General features: G+C 39.6%; 1 protein-coding gene across 1 annotated transcript in view; it reads left to right on the top strand.

Moving 5' to 3' along the window:
- Positions 1 to 23,751, top strand: part of TXNDC16 (thioredoxin domain containing 16) — an 80,936-nt gene extending 57,185 nt beyond the window's left edge. The window contains exons 18-22 of the mRNA XM_040969122.1: positions 7,271 to 7,355; positions 8,863 to 9,001; positions 12,852 to 13,012; positions 14,824 to 15,014; positions 22,580 to 23,751. Of these exons, the coding sequence (XP_040825056.1) occupies positions 7,271 to 7,355; positions 8,863 to 9,001; positions 12,852 to 13,012; positions 14,824 to 15,014; positions 22,580 to 22,839 (836 nt within the window). The 3' untranslated portion in view covers positions 22,840 to 23,751. The remainder of the gene's footprint in view (positions 1 to 7,270; positions 7,356 to 8,862; positions 9,002 to 12,851; positions 13,013 to 14,823; positions 15,015 to 22,579) is intronic.
- Positions 23,752 to 25,763: the final 2,012 nt, after the last annotated feature.

The raw sequence follows: 25,763 nt of genomic DNA on the forward strand, positions 1-25,763 counted from the left end.
CCTATAATTTGTTTAAAACCAATGTTCTTTGTTTTTTCACTTTATTTAAAAAACATTTTTATGACTGTGTGACTTTTAGACAGTCATTAATGGGAATAGATTTCTAGTAGGATAACTTTGTCTTTTATAAATTTTAAGTCATGTTTATGACTTAAGATTTGTATTTGTGGGGCCGTTGCAGTGGCCTAGTGGCTAAAGTCCTCACCTTGAACACATAGGCATCCCATATGGGCGCCAGTTCTAATCCCGGCAGCTCTACTTCCCATCCAGCGACCTGCTTGTGTGATTGGCACAGCACCAGCCGTGAATCATCAGGTGGAGGATCTTCCTCTCTGTCTCTCCTCTCTGTATAACTGACTTCGTAATGAAAATAAATCTTTTTTTAAAAAAAGATTTATATTTGCTTAAGTTTATTTGAAAGGCAGACAGATCCATTTCGCAAATGCCTTCAAGATTAGAAATCAGTAACTCGTTCTGGGTCTCCAGCAAGTGGCAGGAATGCAGTTGTTTGAGCTGTGAGAACTGCCTCCCAGGGTTCATATCAGCAAGAAGCTGGAGCAGGTGCAGAGCTGGGCCTGGAGCCAGGCTCGCTGGTATGGGATGCGCACTTTCTAGCAGACCTGTTCTAAGCAGTAGGTCAAGTGCCTGCCCCTGTTGTTTGCTTCTTTTAATAATAACTTTATATGTAGCAAGTAAAAATTTCTTCACTAGTCTACTGATTTTGAAAATTTTCCCCATTACTTTTAGCTATAAAAAAAAAAAAAAATCTCGGGCCCGGCGCGGTGGCGCAAGTGGTTAAAGGTCCTCGCCTTGCACGCCCGGGATCCCATATGGGCGCCGGTTCTAATCCCGGCAGCCCTGCTTCCCTTCCAGCTCCCTGCCTGTGGCCTGGGAAAGCAGTCGAGGACGGCCCAAAGCTTTGGGAACCTGCACCCACGTGGGAGACCCGGAAGAGGCTCCTGGCTTCGGATCGGCATAGTATCGACCCGTTGCGCTCACTTGGGGAGTGAATCATCGGATGGAAGATCTTCCTCTCTGTCTCTCCTCTCTGTACATCCGCCTTTCCAATAACAAAATAACAAAAATAAATCTTTAAAAAAAAAAAAAAAAATCTCTGTCATTTTTCCCAGTTGATATTCATCTGTGGTTTTTTTTTTTTAATTTAAAGTTACAGATTTTTTTTCATTTTTCTTGTTTTGCGTGTTTTAAAAAATTGTGGTAAAAAACATGTAACAAAATTTATAATAATAGCCATTTTTCAGTGCATTTCATTAGTTGTACAGCTGACCTCCAAAACTTTTTTGTCTTGCAAAACTGAAACTCTATACCCGTGAAAGAACTCCATTTCCTGCCCGCAGGCCCTAGTAACCACCTTCCTACTTTCTGTTTGTGTGACTCTGACTACAAGTGGAACCCTATAGCATTTGTCTTTTCCTGACTAGCTTTCATTTAGCATAATATTCTCAAGGTTTATCTATGTTGTGGGATCTCTCAGAATTTCCTTCCAACTTGAGGCTGAATAATATTCCATTGTGTGCATTTACCACAGTTTTTGTTTATGCGTTCATCTGCTCATGAACAGCTGCTTCTGCCTCTTGACTGTCACACATAATCCTGCTGTGAACATGGTCATGCAATTATCGCTTTGGAACTCTGCTTTCATATCTTTTGCATGCGTACTCAGAAGGAAATTACTAGATGCATATGGCAATTCTGTTTTTTGTTTTTTGAGGAATTGCAGTGTTGTTTTAACAACATAGTTTCTCCGGCCTCAGATATCAGCTGTGCCACTTTATATTTCCACCAACAATGTTCAGAGGTTCCAACTTCTCTGACATTTTTACGCTTGTTTTTCATTTAAAAAAATTATTTATTTATTTTTTAAAGGTGGAGTTATAGAGAGGTGGGGAGAGACATGGAGAAAGATGTTCATTCACTGGTTCACTCCCCAAATGGCTGCAACAGCTGGGTTTGGTCCAGTCCAAACACAGGACCCAGGAGCTTCCTCCAGATCTCCCGTGTTGGTGTAGGGACCCAAGGACTTAGGCCATTTTCTGTTGCTTTGCCAGGTGCATTAGTAGGAAGCTGGGCCAGAAGTGGAGCAGCCAGAACTCAAATCAGCACCCGTGATGGTATTATTAACTACTGTGTTCTTTTTTCATTTGTTTCTTTTTTCTTTTATTAAGTATTTATTGGAGAAGCAGGTAGATCAAGGGAGCTAGCTCTCAACCACTGGTTCATTGCTCAGATATTTCCAACAGCTGAGATTGAGCCTAGCTGAATCCATGAGCTCTAATCCATGCCTGCCAGGCAGGGCTGCTTGAGCTCTTACCACTTAGTGAGAAACTGATATCGGAATCAGAGCTGGGACTTGAATGCAGGCACTCACTCCATTTGGGGATATGGGTGTGCCATGTTATGTCTTAACTACTAGGCCAAGTACTTTTCTTACTGTATTTACTTAATTTTGCAACTTGTCCAACTTCTTCCTCTTTATCTCTTGCCTTATGAAAAAGTGTATCTTGGCAAGTTTCAAAAGAGGGTACACACATAGGATATCTGGTCAATAATGCCTGAGCCTGTTATTTGTTGTCTAGGCATGTGTGTGTCCTCTTGAATGCATAACAAAACTTCATTCTTCTTCTGCTATGCTAAATCTTACCATGTGTCTAGAAAATATCTCCCTTCAGATTTTTCTCTCCTTTGAGATGAATTTTTAAATTTTTAAATGAACTCTTTTAAAAATGTTTGTGTGGAAAGAGAACCCTCTGTGCAGCTAATATTTTTACATGGTAGGTGCTTTTACCCTCTTATTGGATTTTGTTTTCTACAGATTTATGTCTAATGTGCTGGTTTTTGTTCTTTATATTCAAGATTTTTACAAATAAAAACCAGAGGAACTTAAGAAATAATGAGAGTGTTAATGCTTGTCTTGGGGCTTACCATCTTCAAAGATAAAATCCTATAGGACTTTTTATTTTAAGATTTATTGATTTTATTTGGGAGTCAGAGAGAGAAATCTTCCATTCTCTGGAACACTCCCAAAATGGTCACAGTGGCCAGAGCTGGGCTGGCCCAAATTTGAGAGCCAGGGACTTTTGCTTTTCACAGGCAGATGCAGGAGCTCAAGGCTGCTTTCTCAGACCATTAGCAGGGAACTGGATCAGAAGTGGAGCTGCCAAGACTTGAACCGGCACCCATATGGGATGCTGGTGCCCCTGGCAGAAGATTGGCCTTCTGGCCCTGGGAATTAGCTTTCTAACGTCTAATGTCTTTATGAGAAATTGTGAAGTGACTGAGTCTATGCTTTACTCTTCCATCCTCCCCCCTTCTGGTATTTTTGTTCTTACAATTGATTCTATCTTCTATGTATTTTAGATGACTGGTGCTCATTTATTAATTATATTAGGCTTTCTTCCCAGAAGCATTTATGTCTTTAGATGATAAAAAGCACAAATACAATAAAACCATTAAATCTAGGATAAGAGTTAAGCAATAAAACAGAAGGTAATAATTATGTGGAAAGTCTAGAAAACATTGTAGTTGATTATAAAGCTTAGTCCTAAGCAATTTGGCAGCAACCAAAAATAGACAGTTGAGATACTTGCCATGTCATCATCATTCCATGAATTGCAACATACAAATTAGGGATGCTGAGTCATTCAGAGAGAAAACTTTTTCCTGATTGTAAATTCTGATTAGAATTTTTCATATTGTTCGTTAGATAGGGGATAGATCAGCAATACAGTGTGCTTGTTCATATACTATATGAACCAGTGATAAAATTTAGAAGCAGCTAGCTTTCATTAAAAGTCAAAACCCATACAATTATATAAAGAAAGTTCCGGCATACTAAAGTGATACAGTCTGTATATTATACTTTTTCTTTTACTGGATTGATGGCTGTCAACTTTTTCAGCTAAGTTTCAATTCCTCTTCTTTTAGATTTGTTTTTGTTTTGCAGACATTTGTGTGGTAACTTTGAACATATGTTGAAGATTATGCAATAATAAAAAGCTGTTGTGAATTCATTAATATTTTTATGTAAAACTGCATTTTTGCTAATGAAAGCTAGTTACTAAAATTCCCTGAACATTTACTTTATGTCAGAGGTTGATTCTTTGTTCATGAATAGTACAATGGGTTGAAGACAAACAATGTGAATTTCAGGAGGGCAGAGATGTCTCTTGTCTACCAGTAAATCTGCCTGGCCCTCTGTAGAAAAATTGCTGTTTTTTCTTTTGTAAGTAGTACGTATCTTATAAGATTATAATTAAAAGCTTTGTAAATGTCTTGTTTCTTGTCCTACATTGGCGATATGGTTTCATAATCCACTGCCTGGAAGAATTAACATTGCTGTGACTGCCAAATAGAAATTCTAACTTCAGCTTTTTTTCAGCATTTCTTAGTTGGCACACTGTTGGGTAAGGCAGGACTTTCTCTCTTCACTTGTCTCTCATTCCATGGGTTAGCCAGTAACTATTATTAGTTGGTTTAACTGGTTCCAGATTTGCTCAGTGGCAGCCCCTTCCGATGGCCTGTAGTGAGCTTGTACTTGTCTCTGTCATTCTCTGTGTTTGTCCTTGTGGCACAAGTTATTCCTAACATCATCCCTGGAATTTTTCATTTCTTCAAAGAATCCAGGTTGTTTTTAGTGAGAATTTAAATTCAGAAATCATGACCTTGAAGCTAGGAGTACTTTTGGTTACTAGAGTGTTCTCAAGTCTCAACTGTTACTGCCAACAGAGCAGATACATGTAGGTAGGTCTGTATGTAAACACAGCTCACCAGGATGTGATAGTGGGAAAAGTACAGCATTGCTCAAGGAATATATTTGTTTTATGGAATTATAAAATACTTAGGATTAGAACATTAAATATTTAAGTCATCATTTGTGTCTTCATCACAGATACGTTTGTATTAGCTTGAAAAGCTTTACATCATTTTTTTGAAATAATTCCTTATTTGAGGCTGATATATGTATTTTGACATAAAAGGAGTCTTCAGAAAGTTCATGGAAAATGTTTTATTTTGAAAGAAGTATGCATATGTCCCAATTTGCTCTTGCACCAGAATGAACTTATTTTTAATTTCACTTAAAAAAAAAGAGTTATTTATTTTTATTGGAAAGGCAGATTTACAGAGAGAAGAGACAGAGAAAAGATCTTCCATCCACTGGTTCACTTTCCAAGTGGCTGCAACAGGCTGAGCTGAGCCAATACAAAGCCAGGAGGCAGAAGCTTCTTGGTCTCTCATATAGGTGCAGGGTCCCAAGGCTGTGGGTCACACTCCACTACATTCCCAGTCCACAAGCAGGGAGCTGGATGGGAAGTGGAACAGCTGGAACATGAACCAATGCCTGTATGGGATCCTGGAATTAGCAAGGCAGAGGATTAGGTAACTGAGCCATTGCACCAAGCCCTAATTCCCTGTTTTGAAGACTTTTTAACATATACCTTTCAATAAGAAGAATATTTCTGATTTTGAAGATTGAAAGGAAAAAGGAGACCATAGTTTAGTGCATATGGATGTTCAGCTGAGATGCACTGTGTTGAACACTCCCATCGCCTGAGTCACTTAGGTTTTAAATGATATAATGAAGAGACTTTAAAGGAACGCATTCCTAAGAAGTACAGCTTCTGTACAAGAGAATTAAGGTGGAATTTCAGTGTGTTTTCATTGTTACTTCTCAGAAAAGAAAAGCAGCAGCTGAAACAGGTTCTGCTGAGTCCTTCCTTCGGATGAAGATTGCCTGTTGACCAGAATGCAGCCATTTCCTCTTAGAAATGAAAGAGGACGCGGGCATTCAGTCTTTTCTCACTGCTTCATCATTGTAGAGAGTTTTTGACCTCTAGCATGGGCTAAAGATAATACTTTTATGGGTTACTAGTCTCTTACTAAGCTCACAGTCATGAATGAGTTCCCAGTGCTGCCTGCTGGTTGGCTGAGCTATCCCGCCTTGCTAGCCTTACAGGCAGTGTTTCTCAGTCTTGTGGAAAATATGTGTTCTTTTTAAAGAAAATTATGCTGTGGTTACCCAGTGTCGACAATGTTGATCCTTACATCATGAGTATTGTGCCATCTGCTAAGGTATAGATCTTACGTCTCAGTGGCTAACTCGTGACGTGTTTGATGACTCAATTCTTCCATTGCTATTTTTCTATTTGAACCTTTGTGAATCTTTTATACTGGAGCTGAGCTGTCATTTGGCCTTTCTTGGCAAAAATACAACATTGGCCTGTGAATCTACCTCTTCTGTCTCTCATTAGCTCACAACAATTTAGTTCAAACTTGGTTAACAGATTGTTTATTAACATGATCCCAGAATATGCCATTACTTATGAAAGTGTATATAGAAATCTTCATAAATAAAATTGCTTATTTTGAATATGTATAGACTAGCAAATGAGAAGAGACCAATAGATTTCAAAAAGTAGCAAAAAGAAGTTCTAGGAAAATGTAGGAGTTTAAAAATATAACACAGGGGCAGACATTGTGGTGCAGTAGGTTAAGCTACCACTTGCATTGCTGGCATCTCATTTGAGCGCTGGTTTAAATCTTAGCTGTTCCAGTTCTGATCCAGCTCCCTGCTAAGATGCTTGAAAGGTAGCAAAGATGGTCCAAGTGCTTGGGTCCCTGCCACCCAGTGGGAAACTCAGAATTCTGAGCTCCTGCCATGTTTTGTGGCCATTTGGAGAGTATATCATCTAACAGGAGCTCTTTAATTCTCTCTTTTGCTCACTCAGTAACTCTGCCTTTCAGGAATAAATAAATAAATAAATGCTAATAAAGAAGCACCTTATGATTATACACCTTAATGCAAAGGAGTAGAATTTCTTGTCTTTTATTTTTTTATGCATGCAGTCAGCTTTGTCTTGTGATTATAATAACTGTGTCATTTCACATACCTGCTTCTACTTCTAACATAGACAGGCAAGACAGCTATGTCTATTTGCCCTGCCTTCGGTGTAAATTAGAATGAAGTAAACATTTATTCGGTAACACTATGTTATTAGAGTACTAAAAACTTATAAATTACATTTATAATACATTTTTTAGGAAAGTATGAGTCTATCACACCAATTTTAATTTATTTGGCAATGTCATAAAAAACAATTGATTTCATATCCACAGATTTTATAAGGTGTCTGCATTGGCGTTTATCTTTGTGACTAATTAATAATAAAGTATCATTATCTGTAAATCTGATCATCAGTTGCATATTTAGTTTTAAGATTTTCGCATTTTTATCTCATCTATGTGTTTATAGCAAAAGAAGACTTCACTGTAGCAGCAAGCTACCTAAGAGGATATGTTATCACTGGGATTTATTCTGGAGTAGATGTGTCAATACTGTAAGTTTAATGTGCTTTTAATCTTAGGAAGCAGGAAGTTATGGAAAATAATATAGTGCTTGTTTTCACACAACTGTTCAAGGAGGACAGAGGGCAGCAGCATGGAATTTTAATTATCTTCCTGGGTGATGTGGCTTCCACTTCATGTAGATACTGTTTTACTTTAGGTTAGAGCCCCACTGGAGTGGCCGTAGCTTCTTACTCTTCATCCACCTATAGAAAAATTTTTTTCTCTGTGTTTTGATACCTTCATTTTTATTTCTTTGGACTTGTCACAGTTTTTTGAAGAGTTTCACTTCTTGAATGTTTGAGCTTGTAGTTACCATCAAACTATCTTATAAAAATCAGTGTTTATTTAGCTACTTACATTGTTTTACTTGTAGAAAATGGGATCATTAGAGAATTATGAAAATATTTTAATTTCTAGAGACTGAAGGTCTGAACTGCAAATTATTATTGGTACATGTCATCGTTTGCACAAATGGTTCATTTTCAGCTACATGTGACTTAAGAAGCCCCAGTAGTTTGCCTTGCTTGCCATTTGACCAGAATATTCCTAATAGTGATTTCTGAATTTAAATCTTTCATCTTGAACATTGGTGATGTATACTGTCAGTGAACAAGCTACTGTCCTGTTTGTGAAATCGGAGTTTGGAAAAGTAAGTCATGAACTAGGAAATAGGAGACTTATGCCATGTATAGCGGGCACTTACCCCTTGCCTCCTACCCTGCTGTTATTGTGCACTTAACCATGGGCCAAAGAACTAGACCAGTCATTTTCAGAGTGCGTTTGGTTTATAACCAATCGACCAACTGAGAGACTCCTGCAGGTGACCTGAAGACTGGGCTTTTCTAATGCTTGTTGACATTATAATGTTCATACTTTGTTATGGCATGAATTTCCCAAAGCATTTTGCCTCTTAATGTGGAAGATTTTCCTTTAGAAAGGTAGTTGGCAGGGGGGTGAGGATTGGTGGGACGTGGGGAGGGCGGGGAGGCACGGATTTGGGCCCTTGTTTCAGAGGCAAGAGCAGTAGACTGTGTGCCTGGAGTGGCTCATTTTGAACATTGTCATTCTTTGATGCCCCTCTCCTTTCTGCAGTAAGATGATAGAGGCCACTTGTAGGGCTGCTCCGGGGGTGCTAAATGAAAGCAGAATTTAGGCACCTAAGATCTGTGGTAGGTTTTCCACAAGTGCCCATCTCTCGCCTTGGCAGTCCACGGGGTGCAGAACGGTTTTGTGTGCTGCAAGTCCTGTGTACATGCTTTCTTTATTAGAAAATTGTGTAAGGAAAAAATCTGGCCAGATTTTCTTCTGTTTGGCTCCTGAGCTTCTTCAGGTAGCCTCACACAAGATAAATTCCTCTGGAAATTTAGTTATTCCCCACCCTTTTTTCTGTAGAGTTTTCAGTTTTTCTCTCCTGCTTTGACTTCTGATCTCATTTTGTGTGTTTTTGATGACTTGATATATTTTGGTGTAAGTTTTTAATGTTGTGTTTCTCTATAGATCAAATAAATACACTACAAGTCTTCCAGCCCTTCTGCTTGCCAGACACAAAGAAGGCAAAATAGAGAGCATGTCATTAGCTAACGCCCATGCACAGGACATAGTCCAAATTATAACAGATGCATCGCTGGAAACATTTGTGAGTACATTTTATAATAAGGGTATTATCTGAAATAAAATGGAGGTCAGATGTAGATCAAGTATGAGTTTCCAGCTTTTGATGGCACAGAATGTCACCCAAAGGTTCCTTTGGTTGCGGTGTTGCCTTGCTCACTCGTTATACGTACAGGTTGTCTAGTAAGCTCCTGAGACTAGTCACGGTAAAGTTCAGCCAAAGCAAAACTTGTTGCAAGGTGAAACACATTCTGAAGCAAATAGATTCTGAAAAATCGGATTGCCTGACTTCAGATCTTTCTTTGAGAGCTTACTGGCTGTGTGTTGCCTTGCCTGTTGCTCAGTTTCCATTTGTGTAAGATGTAGGTCGCAGTAGCACCTGCTTCAGGGAGTTCTCACAGAGAGTAATGAGATTTCATGTGTACAGTGGTTCAAGAGAAGTTAGCTACTCTTATTCATATGGTTTTTAAACATATTGTCTATGAGAGGCCTTTCCTAAAAATTTGTGTGATAGTAGGTTTAGGAGTACAACATTAAACCTGGATTACTTTATTTCAGTTTTCTGATTTATATATGTGTGTGTGTGTATATATATGTGTGTGTATATATATATATATATATACAAAACATACATATGTATTAAACATTGCTAAACTTTATACATTTTTTTCATACATTTCTGAAGTGACACAGAGAACATTATTGTTAACTATAAATACTGAATCCTCTTGTTATGTTTCTTCTTGTGGTGATCTAAGTGACATTATAGTTTGGGCATAAATAAATGACTGCAATCTCTATTCAGTCTCGTTTGACCTTGATTTTGTCTCTTACCTTTTTCCTACCAAAATTACATCTTATAAAGAATCAAATCATTGAATTAATATATTCAGGATATAGTTTCAAAATTAATTTTTAAAGATTTATTTGTTTATTTGAAAGTCAGTGATGGGAGAAAGGAGAAAGAGTCAGAGAGGTAGAGACACAGAGAGATCTTCCCTCTGCTGGTACACTCCCCAAATGACTGAGGTGAGCTGGTACTGGACATTAGCAGGGATCTGGAGTAGAAGTGGAGCCGTCATGACTCTCAAATTGGCACTCTTATGGCAGCTTAACCACACAGTACAGGTACCTCTGAATTAATCTTGAAGTAATCCTGAACCCTAATGACCCAAACCAATCCAGTCACCCCTGCAAAGGCCCACCTATAAAAACTCTTTGATTTAATTTTCTACCTGCTTATTACAATTAACGTAAGATTTAAAACTTAGAGCTTGGCAGAAGTGGTGGTGAGGGGCGGATTTAAACTTCCAAACTATATCTAAATTATAGCAGATAACCAGTTGGTATGAAATATTTATTTTAACAAACCAGGTGACAAATTCAGTGAAACAACTAATGCCTATACATGAAATACACAACAATTAATTACAGAAAAAGTTATACCTCTAAAGCCTCATTCAAGCCTGCTGTTGTCAGCATCTGGGGAGTGAACCAGCAGATGGAATATCTGTCTCTCCCTTTCTCTTGCTTGTTTTGCCTGATATATAGACAAATAAATCCTTTGATAAAAAGAATTATTTGTTGGGAAAAATTTAACAGATGTCTTGTATGAATTGAGTTTCCTTGCTGTGTTTTCATTATAGAGAAGTTAAGGATATGGACTGACAGCTATGACCTCTCTTCTATGAGGGTACTTCAGAAGGTTCATGGAAAATGGAAGCAAAAGATGATGTTAGTACAAAAAACTTGAAAATCTTTGCGTAGGTTTTCTATATGACTCATTTTCGTGACCTTTTCCAAGATGGTTATATTCATGCATTTCAATTAATTTTTTGCACCAAAATAAAGTCCATTCTGTTTTCCATGAACCTTTTCAAGCCGACGAACATCTTCCAAGAGCCCCAGTGGGTGTGCTTCTCCCTGTTTTTCCTTAGCCTCTTGGTGGCAGTCAGAACTGCCGTCTTTACTCCTTCAATGTTCTCTTCCTCTGGCTTCTGCAGTACAGACCTGCAGCGCAAAGCCGAGTCTCCAGCCCTCTGCCTCCCCTCTGCCTCACTGAGCCACCAGCATCAGCCTTCTGTTTCTTTTCTCATTTTTTGCTATGCTCTTTTCTGAGGAAATTTTTATCCATACCCATTACCTTTTGCCATTACTCTCTGGTGATTATTAAGGCTAGAATTTCTAATCTTAACTCTCTCTCTGGATTTACAGACCTCGTGGTCTTTCTACACTGACAGATAAAGGAAAGAGCAAGTGTTTATCATTGGTCTTTGTTTTGATTAATCTTACACCTGTTAGTTTTCTGTCTGTAAGAAGGCCTCATTATGTCACAGATCTGAAACAGGGAGCCGAGAATCATACCAAGACATTACCTAGCTGGGCTCACGACTGCTTCTTCCTCTTGTATGCTTAAATGTGGCATCCTTCGCCCTCACTGCTCTGTGTTACGTGGGGCTTCCCATCTTCATGACGTTCCCTATACCTGCAGCACTGCTCAAGTAGATATCTCAGGCTGTGACGGCATTTTTAAACTCCAAGACCCAGCTGCAATACCACTTCCCAAAGTTTTCAGTGACTTTGGGCCAACAGCTTGCCTTGTTTTTTAGGTGACTTTTGAGCCAACAGCTTTCCTTATTGATGTGCATTGAAAAAATTTTAATAGGTTATAGGATTATAGCAGTGTGTGTTCTTAAATGTTTCTTCTTCTAAGGTATGAACTCCTTTACGAGAGTGAGAGAATGTAACACCTACATGACATCTTGAACTTTGTAGTTCTGAGTAATTGCTTCAGCAGAGCTGAGACTTTTACACCAAATGTTTCTGCTAGCGCAATGAAACTTGAAAAAGTTGAAGAAGGGGATAATGCTCATGTGGATGATTAAAAGAAGGCTGGTAATACAAGAAGGCAACATAGCAGAATGGAAAAGGGGTGCTTGAATGTGAACTGGAACTATAGTCAGGAGCAATTGGGAGCATATATATATATATAATATATAATAAAATGGTTGTCAAGTTCTTGTATGATCAAGTTAAGCGGAAGCTGGTGAGCAGGACGCCTGAGTTGTTCATTCCTCTCTTGCCTCCATTGGCCGTGGGACTTGAAGGAGGTCCCTGCCTGTGTTTCATTATCTGATAGCTTGAGGATGGCTTGTGTGGCTCATAGGTACATCTGTAGGATGAAGTAATAGACATGGAAGTAAAAACAGAGAATCCTGAAGACTTTCTTATTATTAACTCATTACTGTTTTTAATCCTAAATGTGTTAGCATCATCTGTTGCTATTTCCAGTTTTGCTACTAATGACCCCAAAAAAACTCTCCTCTATAAAATTTATCTTTAAATGGTTATTTTAATGAATAAAAATGGACTGGATTTCTAATTTTATATTAAATTTCTTCTTTCATTTATTTTTGCTCACATGACATTGCTTTTGGATTTGTAGTGTAATCATTTTGGTTATCTTAAAGGATCCCTAACATTAAAAAGTTGTACATTATGAAAAAAATTTTCATGGAGTTTTAAAAATGTTTTGCATCAAAGTAAACTTTTAAATTCTGGTTTTTTTTTTTTCAGTGTACTTTTACTAATACTGTCAGCCATGTTGGCTAAATTGATCCAGATTTTAGCACAAGAAATTATTAGAAGTGTTACATCCTTATACAACTAACAGCCTATTTATTCTGTATTTTGAGGAGATGAGGTTGAACAAGAAACTCCTGAAATTCCTAGTTATTACATCTCTATTTAAATGAAAATGTGTTTGAACTTTGTTTTGCAAAACTATAGTTGCATGAATGATTTGAATTTTATTTTTTATTTTGTGTATCACAATCCCACATGGCTTTTTCTCCTCAATTTTTTCTGTTTAACAGCCAGAAATCACGGTGGAAAATCTTCCATCTTATTTAAGACTTCAAAAACCATTGCTTATTCTGTTCAGTGATGGCAATATAAATCCCCAGCATGAAAAAACAGTGCTGATTCTGGCAAAGCAGAAACACTTGGATTCATTTACTCCTTGCTGGTTAAATCTGTAAGTATAATTTAGTCTTTTTTTTTTTTTATTTTTAGTTTGTAAGGGGTCTATAAGGGATAGTTAATACTATATTCTCTTTAGAAAGTAAAACTCTCTAACTATGCCTTTGGACTTATTATGAGACCAAAATGTGCCATTAGGGTACGCTAGTTTTTCCCTCAGACGAGGTCAGACATAACCCTGTTTTAAATGGAATTTTGTCCTATAGTACATTTTCAAGAAACTCTGAAAAATACAGAAAAATAACTATTGGGATACATAATTTTTTCCTTCCTTCCTTTTTTCTTTTTCCTGTCCTGTAGTTTTAGGAGCTAGCCTGAGATGTAATAAAGGTTTGCATGTGTTTGCTGCAGTGTTTCCTGCTGTGCGTTCAGGTGGCTGGCCACTGTTGCCTTTTCCATCTGCACTCTGTTCCTTGTTCGGGGTTATCAGACAAAATTTATCACATAGCATCATGTACCATACAAAATTCATGACATAGTTTGTTTTTCAACTCATGTGAGAAATTTTAAAAATTGTTCAAGATAGATTTCTGCGAGGAAGAAAGTTCATTAACAGCATGTCTTACTGCTTGAGGCAACATTTTTCTGAGTAATTATCATTGAGTATCTCAGAGTAAAATAGTGTTTTAAAGAAATATACAGTGCTATATTAGGTAAACTATGTATGGGTAGTTTATGATTTCCTTGTATGGATGTAATTATTATTCATCTCTTTAATTGCAAATTAATCCCTTCTTTTTCCCAAGAAACATTTTTTAATTTGGAAAAGAAGTATTTATAAAAACATGTATTTTGTTATTTTATAATTTTATAACCATTTAGTTTTTAAAATTTGTTTTTTAGTTTAAAATTTTTTAAAAGATTTATTTAATTTTATTTGGAAAGAAGAGTTACAGAGAGGAGAGAAAGTGAGAGAAAGAGAGAGATCTTTCATCCATTCACTGGTTCACTCTTCAAATGACCAAAGTGGCTGGAGCTAGGCTAAAAGGCCAATCCAAAGCCAATAGCCTGGAGATTCCTCAGGTGTCTCATCTGGGTGCCTGGGCCCAAGTCTGTGGGCCATCCTCCGCTGCTTTCCCAGACCATTAGCAGGGAATTGGGTTGCAATGGAGCAGCTGGGACTTGAACTTGGTGCTCATAGGGGGGGATGCTAATGTTGACGGTGAAGGCTTAACTTGCTATGCCAAAGTGCTGGTTCCTATTTATTTACTTGAAAGACAAGAGTTAGAGAGAGAGAGGAAGAGAAGAGAAATCTTGCACCTTTGGTTTGCTTCCAAAATGGCAATACTGGCTGTGGAACATGGAGCTTCATCCAGGTCTCTCATGTGGCTCAAGCACTTGGGCCATTGTCAGCTGCTTTCCCTGGCAAGAAGCTGGGTTGAAAGTGGAGCAGTGAGCTTGGGCAGACACCCTAATGGAACGCTGGTACTACAAGCAGTAACTTTACATGATACCACAATGCTGGCCACAAGCTTTAGTTTTTGAGCTGTCATGTGGTCAGATACTTAGCTGAAGTTTGGAAAGAACCTTTTAACTTGTTAAGTCTTTGAAAGAAAGCCTGCTTTTCATTAAAAATGTCACTGGCTGCTCCCCCCCTCCCCTTTCTCCTAAGAGAAATAGCACACCCCATGTTAAAAAGGAAATGAAACATCTGATTGCTAGTAGCAGAGTCAGAGATCTCTTGAATATTTAGGACATCTTTTTATAAAACAAGGTTATAGTCATTGAAACCAGTCTTCTTTAAACTATTGCTTTCGTTGTTTTGTTACAAAAAGATATATTAATGTTCCCTGTTCTCTCTTGCAGAAAAAATACTCCCGTTGGGAGAGCAATCTTGCACGTTTATTTTACCCCTGTGCCTCCTCTTCCTGTTCTTGTTGCGTTGAATCTGCAATCAGGAGGCCAAGTGTTTGCATTTCCTTCAGATCAAGTCATCACTGAACAAAGCCTCCTATCATGGCTTAAGAAATTAGAAGCTGGATTTGAAAACCCTATCAGTAAGTGTTCCTGCCTGGTTTAATACACATAATTCCATGTTATGTTCCATGGACTTTAAACTCTAACTATAGCCAGTGACGGCTAGAATGGGTTGGATTGTTGTGTTGGTGAGTATTCTAGATGTTAATATGCTGGTGGCATGGTCTGCGAGACAGTCTTCAAATGGGAGAGTGAAGTGAAGCTCTTTAGTCTGAGACATTTGATGCACTGATTAAGTTTTAATTAATTGGGTCTATGTTGCTTGTATCAATTACCAGTACCTTTGAAGTAATTTGAATTTGAGGATTACTTTTTCTCTTTCTGTGAAAAATGCCATGGAAATGATAAAAGCTGCATTGATTGCTCTGGATAGTATAGACATTTTAACAATATGCTTTTTTAGTGCATAAACATGGAAGGCTTTCTATTTTTGTTTTTAATTTCTTTCATCAGTGATTTATATCTTTCAATATATAGGTCAATTTCTTGGCTAATTTTCTTCCTAAGTATTTCATTTATGGTGCTACTATAAATGAGATTATTGAAATGTAATCACAAAGCACACAAAATTCATCCTCTTAGAACACTTGGTTCATTGGTTTATAAATGTAGCACAGTCATCAGACTGTGCTACTGTCACCATCGTCCAATGCATGAGCATTTCTCTTACCCCTAAAACAAGTCCGTGGCCAGTAGCATCCCTCTCAGGGATCTCGGTCGTTGTTATCTTCATCCCTCCATGTAGCATGGCTATCCTTCCTATTGTAGCTTTGGATCTCTGTTCACATCTCTAAACACATCACTGTTTCTACAGATCCAAGTGAGTATTGTCGTTTTGCAGCCTCTGATTCCTGATACCCCATGGACTCACCATCAGGGTTACAGCTGTGGGAGCTGGAGTTTGTGTGCTTCTCAGACAAAATGCATTAAAATAATAACACATTTTAAAAGTGAATGGTACTTGAGCTCATAACCCAACTTCCATGATTACGAACCACGTGGCTCTAGGAAGTCTTTAATGTTAAAAAAAATTTTCCCCTCTATTTTATTTTTAATTATATAATATAATTCCATAGGCTCTGGGATTTCCCTTGCCCCCTTTCCCAAATCCCTCTACCCACACATGATTACTTCGTATTATTACAGCAGTATAGTCTTTCATAAGCAATCATAAGTCCATTGTTCTGCTGTTTAAGTGTGTTCTGACATTGAGGGTACAGACAATGGCAGACAGTCCAGCATCCTATTGTCAAGATACAGTCTCATTCAGAGTCCTTCTTTGATTTGGAAAAAGAGCTACATACTGCAACATATCTTCACATCTGGATATGAAAGTCTCTATTATGCAGTGACTGTACATTCCCTTAAATGAAAAGTCATAAAAAGAATCAACAACAGAAATAAAGTTAAAACATTTACAATGCCATGGAGTTAAATAATGGGTTACTGATTGACCAGTGTGTCAACAAAGAAACAGAAAACAAAAAACCTTCATGGAGAAAATGGTGCTGCTATATGAACTATGAGTCATTGAAGAATTTAATTAGAGAGAAGAAACTATTTTGAAGAAATGAAAATAAAAACAAAATTATCAAAACCCATGGAAACAGTATTGAAAGTGTTATTTTTTTTCTTTTTAAAATATTTTAAAAGTTATTTTTGACAATCTTGACATAATTAGGGTAAAAAGGTTCAAGCACTACAGGAAGATGGGCAAGACAATCAGTTCCGTATTGTTTCCTTAATATATCTGATGTAAAAGGAGATTTTAAGGGAGAAGCCCCACCCAGTCTCCCACCCACCCCAGGTCCCGGATGTGGGGCATGCTCCGAGGGTCTTGTTCAAATGGTTCTGATAGTTCAACTATTCTGAATCGCTGCCACTCTCACCACTCCAAGCACGATGCAGTCTTTGGAGATTCCACTGATTGACGTAGTCCATCTTAGAGTCTCTGTTTGTCCAGTATTTTCATTGCCAACGTATGGTTGAGGTGGTTGATTGACCTGTTCTGTCCTTTGTCATTTGATGGGTAGCATTCTGAGTCCGGAAGCTTGATTGGGGAGATCCCCAAAGAAACTTTGTCTGAGGTGTTCCCAGACCAGATTCTTGCTTGTACTAGCAAGAGAGGGCCCAGCACAGTCCATCGCCCCGATCAGCTGGTGGTTGCAATTGCTGGGTTGGTCCTGTTTCCATCTCTGTCTTCCACTGGAGCCAATGGGTGTTTGCAGTTCAGCCTGGTTCTGCCCAGCACATACTCGGTCCCCATACAAACCAGTGGGAGTTGCAACCCAGTCAAAGTGACCCATAATAACCCCCACCGGGCCCGCCGCCTATCCTGGTTTGCCAGTATGTGTAGCAGACTAGTCCAGTCTGTCCCACATCCCATTTGGCTCTTGTACATGTTGATGAGTATTGAAGCTTAGTTCCATCTAACCAGCTCAACTGTTCAGCCTACACGGATGTTGTTGGGTGTCCCTGTCTATCCATCCCAGTCCCTGTCCTATTTTTCGTGCCCTCCAGTGGGGGTGGTAACCCAAGAGGGAGGAGCCCTCTATTTCCCTCCCAGGCCACTCCCACTACCACTCCCAGATTATGCACTCTCCAGGTGGTTCTGTGGTTTAACTTGACAGAACTAGCCCCCAGTGCCAGCTTCTGCCAGCTGATGCTGTGGCTAAGCCCAAACAACCCTCACCCACTCTAATTGTAGATTGCTCCAGTAGGAATAATCAGTCCAGCCTGGTTTTTCCCTGATCTGGTCCACATGAGGAGCACAGGTGTTATAGCCCTGCTTAGTCTGGTCTGCCCCCATCCCAGCTCATGCTCTCCAGTGGGAGTAGCTGTCCAGCAAGGGAACTACCCTTTATTCCCCTGCCGGTTCTGCCCCCTCCCTTCCTGGTTCTCATGTGTGCTGGATGGGTGCTGTGATCACATCTGGCACAAGCAATCTCAACTTGGCATTCCGTGTTGTGGACGGCTTTTGTTGTGATCAAACCTGGCTCGACCCACACTCTGTTCTGGCGTTTGGATTTGCCAGTGGATGATGTGAACTGATTCAACCTGGTGTGCCCCCGACCCATGCCAAATGTATGCCAGTGGGACACTTTCCATGGCCTGTTCTGGGCTATGTCTGTCATGCTTCTTGCTCTTACCTGCAGGGTCTGTGTCCTGCCAGAGGAGTTGCCCAGGCTCCTCAATCAGAACCCTTCTGAGTGCCATGTTTCACGTATACCAGTGGGTCCATGAGCTAGCACTACTCAGTTTACCACCCGTCCTAGCAGGAACAGTAGCTTTTCCTGACTGGCCTTCAACCCAATCTGGTTCTTGCTGTTGGATGGTTCAGCCCAGCCACAACTCATCCATACCCACATATAGCTCATATATGGCTCAGTTGGGGTTGAGACCTAGCCTAGTCCGTCCCACATCTATCCTGATCCTTCAGAATACCAGAAGGTGTTGGGGTCTGGCCCGGCCTGATGTGTCTTGTTTCAGTCCACACTTGTGCCAAGTGAGATTACAACTGTATCCTGACCAGAACACAGCCCCATTCCAGCTCGTGCGCCCTTTGGTGGGAACCTCCACCTAGCTTGGGTGTCCCCTTAGCCCCCCAACCGGGCCTGTTCCCAGCCATAGATTGCACACATTCTAGTGGTTGCTCTGACTCAGCTTGGCGAAGCCCCTCACCTGTCACAACCCCTGGCTTAGACACTGTGGCTCAGCATCCGTGGCTCACGCAGACCAGTGTTGCAAAAACCTAGTGGGCATGTCCTGTGCTCCAACCTGGTTTCCAATCTTACTTGTGGGCTAAGGTTTGCTCAGTACTGCCCGGTGCACCCATTCCATCACATTTTCATACATTGATGAGCCGTTGGTGCTAATTTGCCCAGCCTGTCCACCCCCAGGTCCAGACCACCTATTCAGGGACTCGCCAGGGGAGCTATAACTCGCTAGGGGAGCTTCCCAAGTGAAAGTGCTATTGATCTTATAATTTGTATGAAGGTTGCCTTATATCAGAGAGAACATATTTGTCCTTTGGGATTGGCTTATTTCACTGAGCTTAATAGTCTCTAGTTGGGACCATTTGATTGCAGATGGTAGGACAGTTTCTTTATCCACTCCTATTTCAGTGGGCATCTGGGTTGTTTTCATGACTTTACTATTGTAGATTGTGTTGCTGTAAATGCAGGATTACAGATCCCTTTCTTAAATGCAGTTTTCGTTTTCTTTGGATATATTCCCAGAAGTGGGACAGCTGGGTCATATGGAGATTTATTTTCAGTTCTGTTAGCACTCTCCATACTGATTTCCATAGTGTTTTTTCTTCATCTATAAAATGAGAGTATTTGTTCCTACTGTGACTTAATCACATGGATAAACAGTAAAACAGAGCTATGTATGTGAAAATACTTTGTAATGTGTAAGCTTTAAAGTGTTGTTACTCATGTACAGATCCTTCCCTACAAGAAATACCCCTGCAGGCTTTGATTCCTGAATTTAAACCATTACCCAAAGGACGGTATCAGAATTGTTCCTCTAGTTTCCTGGCAGACTGGCAAACCTCCCACTGCAGTTTTGTCAGTGCGATCACCACTTGAGTGCTTTGAGGAATTTCCACGGTTTCTGTGTATCGTTCCTCCTATCCTTGAATCATTCGCACAGCTGCTGCAGTAGGGAGGAAAAGGCAGGACAGTACTCAGTGCGTTGGTTCCTGCCTGCCGTGTCACACCACTCCGCTACCAGACCTGGACCTGCAGGGGCTCTCTGATATGGAGGTGGGTGACAGTGAGTTGGCCAGAACAACCAGGACCTATAGCATGGAGCCATGGGTCTCTGCCCATGACCTTGCTGAGTGTCTTAATTCCTGTGAAACTGTCACCACTAGCTATTGTTATTTGAGTTGTACTGTTTGGTCCCGTTGCCTGACCTTTCTGTGCCTTGGTTTTCTCTTTGATAAAATTGTGATAGTAATTGTACTTATCTCATTGTATACTTAGAATTTATCTATGAATATTTGTATTAATAGCACATTAACATGAACATTGGTGATAATTGTATTGGGGAAATTATGCATTTGCTGTGACCCGGAGAGTCTATCAAATCTCTGTTAAATTTAAAAAGAACCCAGAGATTCTTTTTAAATTTTTTTAAAAAGTCAATTTAAAAAGGAAACATATATATAATGGTTAGTGCCAGGCAGTTAGTAAAGCTTTGATAAATGTTAGCTATTATTATTATCTATTATCATTTCTAGTGTGATGAATAATGCATTTATTATTTATATAATAATATATAATGTATTTATATAACAATATAACACACATATAATAATATATTTATATGACTTTGTTTATAGTTATATTTGGAATTAAAAACATTAAGAGCTCTGGTGAGTTCCTTCAACAAGTAATTAGCAAAATTGGGATAGTTTCAGGCATTTTGCCATAATCTCAGATCACTAAGCTGCAGTTTAGCTTAAAAGATGGATATTGCCAGGCCCGGCACCATGGCCTAGCGGTTAAAGTCCTCTCCTTGAACACGCCCCTGGATCCCATATGGGTGCCAGTTCTAATCCCGGCAGCTCTGCTTCCCATCCAGCTCTCTGCTTGTGGCCTGGGAAAGCAGTGGAGGATGGCCCAAAGCCTTGGGACCCTGCACCCGTGTGGGAGACCTGGAGGAGGTTCCTGGCTCCAGGCTTCGGGTCAGCGCAGCAGCGGCCATTGCACTCACTTGGGGAGTGAATCATCGGATGGAAGAGCTTTCTCTCTGTCACTCCTCCTCTCTGTGTATCTGACTTTGTAATAAAAATAAATAAATAAATCTTTTTTAAAAAGATGAGTATTGCCAAATGTTTGCTGCGCTTAAAACTCAACTTTTCTGAGTACTTTAATATGCATATATTTGCATAGTGCATGCTACACAGTCATTCTTATCTATTTGTTATTTTGCTTTTGAGTCTGCTAACCTGACAATACTAGTTTGAAATACTGGTTCCATGGGTTGGTTAAATGTAATACCCTGCTGATGTGCCAAGTCCTAGGGCTTCTTATGAGGCTGAGTGAAGAAATGATGTATCAGCAAGTGAGGTTTAGTGGTGCTGTGCGTGTACACATGCAATTTTAAACTATTTGTTTGAAGATTTATTTAGTTTTTTGGAAAGGCAGCTATATGGAGAGGAGAAGGGGAGAGAGGAAGATCTTCGGTCCGATGGTTCACTCCTCAAGTGGCCGCAACAGCTGGAGCTGAGCCAATCTGAAGCCAGGATCCAGGAGCTCTTCTGGGTCTCTCACGCAGGTTCAGGGTCCCAAGGCCTTGGGCCGTCCTCAGCTGCTTTCCCAGGCCACAGGAAGGGAGCTGCATGGGAGGCAGGGCTGCCAGGATTAGAACTGGTGCCCATATGGGATCCCAGCACGTGCAAGGCAAGAACTTTAACCATTACGCTACCGCACTGGGCCCCCAATTTTAAACTTTAAATCACACTAGGAAATTGTAATCTATACATATTATGTTTTAGAAGATACTAATTTTATTTATGAAGGGATATGTTTTATGAACATTTTTGGTGTATAGTAGCTTAGATTCTTTCATTATAATTTTTGCTTGAAAGCTTTGCTTTTCATGTTTCCTCATACAATTTGTTATTAAAAACAGTATTTTCATTGATCTAACTAAATTAGAGACTTCTGAAGAACCTGTTTCCTAGGTAGGGTGGACGTGGAAATCCCTGACCCTGAGGAACTACATGGAAAATAAAACTTCAAAAACAATCTATCTGCTAAGTTGAGGGAAAGTTGGTTAACTTATCTGGTATGTAAATTGTCACCTTTAATCAGCTTTCCTCTTCTAATGACTAATACTTCAATGTCAAAATTCATCAGCCAGAACTCATCTAAGAGAAATGACCTGTTTTGTTTCTATTTATAGTGTAGTTGTGTCCATGCTAGTTGTTTTCATTTTCAAATTTAAATTAATTTTTATCAAGAATTATTTTTATAAAACAAATCTATTTTCATAAAGTTTATGAAAGGATGTTAATTGAAAACTTCAAAAACAGCACACGTTTTTATCAGCACAAGTTTTAAGGTGGAATAGACATTTGTATCAGTAGGCAAATGTATATGTATAAGGTATATGCATAATTCCATTATAAGTGTAAGGAAACATTTGCATCAGGAACTACATTTACATGTGAAAGACTCATAAGAAATGGTTGCATTCTTTGGAGAATGAGACTGGAGTAGGGAAGGAAGCAGGGCACTGCCTTTGAACTTGTTCCTGACATGTTTAATCTTGTTAAATTTGCTGGCATTTAAGAAAAAAAAATCTCAGCAAGGGTTAAGTGGCATTGACATTGTGGATCTTTATTTTTCCCATTAATATTTAGGCAAAAATAGCTTGAAAAAAAATTAAGTGGATAGAAAGAACAAATATATTGCTACATATTGTTAATGACAGGAAAAAAAAAACTATCTTTGCTTAAATAGGTAAAACTAATAAAACTCTCACTGCTATAAATACATTTTTCGAAATAAAGCATTTTGTCATGATTTTGTAGTTGATTTTAACCGGTAATTGTCTTTTTTCTTGATAGCAACCTTGCCAGCTCAGGAATGGAAGCCTCCTCTCCCAGCTTACGATTTTCTAAGTATGATGGATGCTGCAACATTTCAACATCCCACTGGGAAAGCTCCCACGTGTACGAAAGAACCTGATGTGCAGGAGGGCGATAAGGGACGTGATGAATCGACCACCCAAAGAGAAACGACCGAACCGATGAGAACAAAGCATTGGAATAGAAATAATTGGTTTAAACAAGCAGAGAAGTCATTGAGGAGAGAGAAAGAGTTATGATACACACAAGTAAGCTAGTCTCACAGAGAGTGCTTCCCCAAGTCTTCTGTCATATTTGATAGGCTGAAGAACTTATTCCATTAACTAATAATACTAAGTCATTTCTAGTGTCTCAACCAACACCCTGTTAACACAAGTGTTTCTCAGCTAGAGTGCAATTTTTGCTCTGCAGGGAGGGATGTTTGGCAATGTTAAGAGAGATTTTTGATGTTGTAACTTAGGATTATTGTTGGCATCTAGGGAGTGGAGGCAGGGGTGTTGCTAAGAGCTTGCCCACAAGTACCCAACCCAAAATGTCAGCAGTGGCAAGGCTGAGTAATCAACTCATGGCAGATGGGGCTTGCTCAGTTACCATGTTGGAAAAAAAATCTTACTGAAGATAGACATTGGTTGGTCTTACACTGATTATTATCTGGTCACAACTTATAGGTTTTTTTTTTTATAAATTTGTTTTTTTATGGGATTTTTGAGAAAGTGATGAGGTGTAATATCAGAAAACAACATATATCAGTGCTGTGCAGTAATGCATGTATTTGTTTACTTATGTAAGTTAAATTACTGGATTTCTGACTGAACCGGAATTAAAACTTTCTGCCATCCCCCTTCACATAAAGGCTCCCTCATCTGAGCCATATCTGCATTCTGCCTACGTAAGCTTTGGATGAGTCAGTTGATCTCTGCAATCAATAGGAAATGCTACCTAACAGCAAGCATGTGGAAGTATGTAATTGGTTAGTCATTGTGCCAGCACTTTTACTAATTTTAAACACAGTATCTGGATTTCAATCTACCTTTAAAAGCTTTCTTTGGCCTTACACAGGCTTTTCATTTTCAAAAGAATCATGAGCATAAACTTAGGGCATTAAAAAGAGTTAGCTCATGGGATATTTTAGCACAAGGGCTGGAAGTAATGGATGTTTGCCCTCTTGAACAAGTCAGGCTGGACAGGGAGAGAATCAGGACTCAAGAGATGAGACATTTTGCAGCATGCACACATGCACCTGCCACCAACTCCATTAGAGAACTAGGGAAACACACAGGAGAACTGAGCCACTCAGGGCAGGGGAGAACTTCAGGAGTCCTCAGAGCCAGATGAGAAGATCTGGCAGAAGCACCTGAAAAAGATGCAAAGGACACAACAGCACGGGGCCATCCTGAAGACTCCTCAGTCTTGTATATCCATGGGAGTGGCTTTCCCCTTCTACATGCTTCCTCTTTTCATTAGAATTTAGATTTCTTTTGTGAGATTACCTCTTTGTTGTTGTGAATGGCTTTCCATAACGAAAATTTCCAGGACACCTAGCATTGCAAAAATTTAAAAAATAATAAAAAATAGGTGGAACTAACTCATCACTGAGCTGTTACTTCCGGCTACAAAGATCAGAGGGCAGCCTTGGTTTTCAAACCAAAATGTTTCTTCTAACTCTGTGAATTATCCAATATCCCCATTTTTCTCAAGTTTGCTAAAATCAAATATCTGTTGCCTGCAACCAGACATTCAACTGATTCAGAGTAAGTGGTCCAATGGAGAGCTGAACAATGCAAGTTTGCAGATTAGTGTCTATCTTTGGTAATAAATAGACGTCACATACACATGCCTTGGGCGTTGTGCCTGGCCTAAGCTGCAGATGTTACTTCCCTCCTAACAACAAGGGAAAAGAAGTCAAAACTCAGAGAATGTAGTAGAAAAAGTAGAGAAGTAATCCATGGAGCTGAATTTCAAAGAGTAACAATTGCTTCACAGAGTAACAGGGTACAGTCACCACTTTACCTCTGGCAGAGAATAAGAGGCTGCCATGAGCACGAATAAGAAATGTTCAGGTACTTAGAGGAGTTGAGATTTTTTTCCTTCTTCCAGCTCAGCAAATTGGCTTGCCACAGATGCCCCTAACATCAGAGACAAAGGGTTTAGAACACTAATAGCATTCATCAATGGGTCAGCTTTTGTGCTGGTTCTCTCATCCCTCGTCCCATCATGTATGACAATAGGCCCAGGGGCACCTGCATACATAGTACGTTGCAAGGCAAAGCAGCTGTGCACTTGGAGAATTCAGATCACTGATAATGGGAATTTTGCATGCGCACGTTGGGCTCTGGAGGGAGATAACTTCATTATACTGGATCGTAATGAAACCTGTCTTTCTTCTAGAGGAGGATGCTATCTCTGTCTTCCCAGGCAGCTTGTTATGTATAAATATCCTTGGAAAGGTCATCCAGAACCCAGGTGAGCAGTGCTTCTACTCCCTAATTCTACAAAAAAGAGAGAGATTTGTGGAGAATTATCCACTGACACAAATTGCTAAGATTTTAGTGGATCAGGTGAGGGCCAAGTGTGTAATGGATGTTAGTTTAGCATGGAGGAGAGCACCTGAATGTCTGTAGTTCACTCAGTGAGGATCCCTTTCCACCAGCCTCCAGGGGTTGCTGATGAGAAAGTTCAGAGGGGAGACTGGTAAGAAGAAACTTGTCCGTGACACAGGTAAGCAGGCTGTGACTGGTGGAACAATGCTAGGTGACAGGCGTGAGCCGCTGCCCACATCCTCAGCCTGTTTCTGTGTGAAGCAAAAGGCAACAGCCCCTGAGAACGGGCAAACTTTTCTGCTGCAATAGCTCACTGCTTTGGGGGAGAGGCATAAAATCAAAACCCTTTTTACCTCTAAGAAAGGCTCTAGATCTGTAACCTATACTAGATGAAGTTGTACTTTCAGGAGGAGAAATGCAGGAACACTCCTCCTGCTCCAAACACAGTTCATCATTACAGATTGTAATAGTGCAGTGAAGGAAGGGCAGAGGATGGTGCTGCTGGGTGGCTGTGACCTGGCAGCTACCTGAAGGGTGAGGTAGCCATCTACCCTACATCATGAGAAGACATTCTAGAAAAAAGGAGTCATTTGGAAAACTCACAAGATTCTGCCTTATCCAAA

The sequence above is a fragment of the Ochotona curzoniae genome, unplaced genomic scaffold (genome assembly GCF_017591425.1).
Source record: "Ochotona curzoniae isolate NIBS_2020 unplaced genomic scaffold, NIBS_Ocur_1.0 scaffold_4701, whole genome shotgun sequence".
NCBI lineage: Eukaryota > Metazoa > Chordata > Mammalia > Lagomorpha > Ochotonidae > Ochotona > Ochotona curzoniae.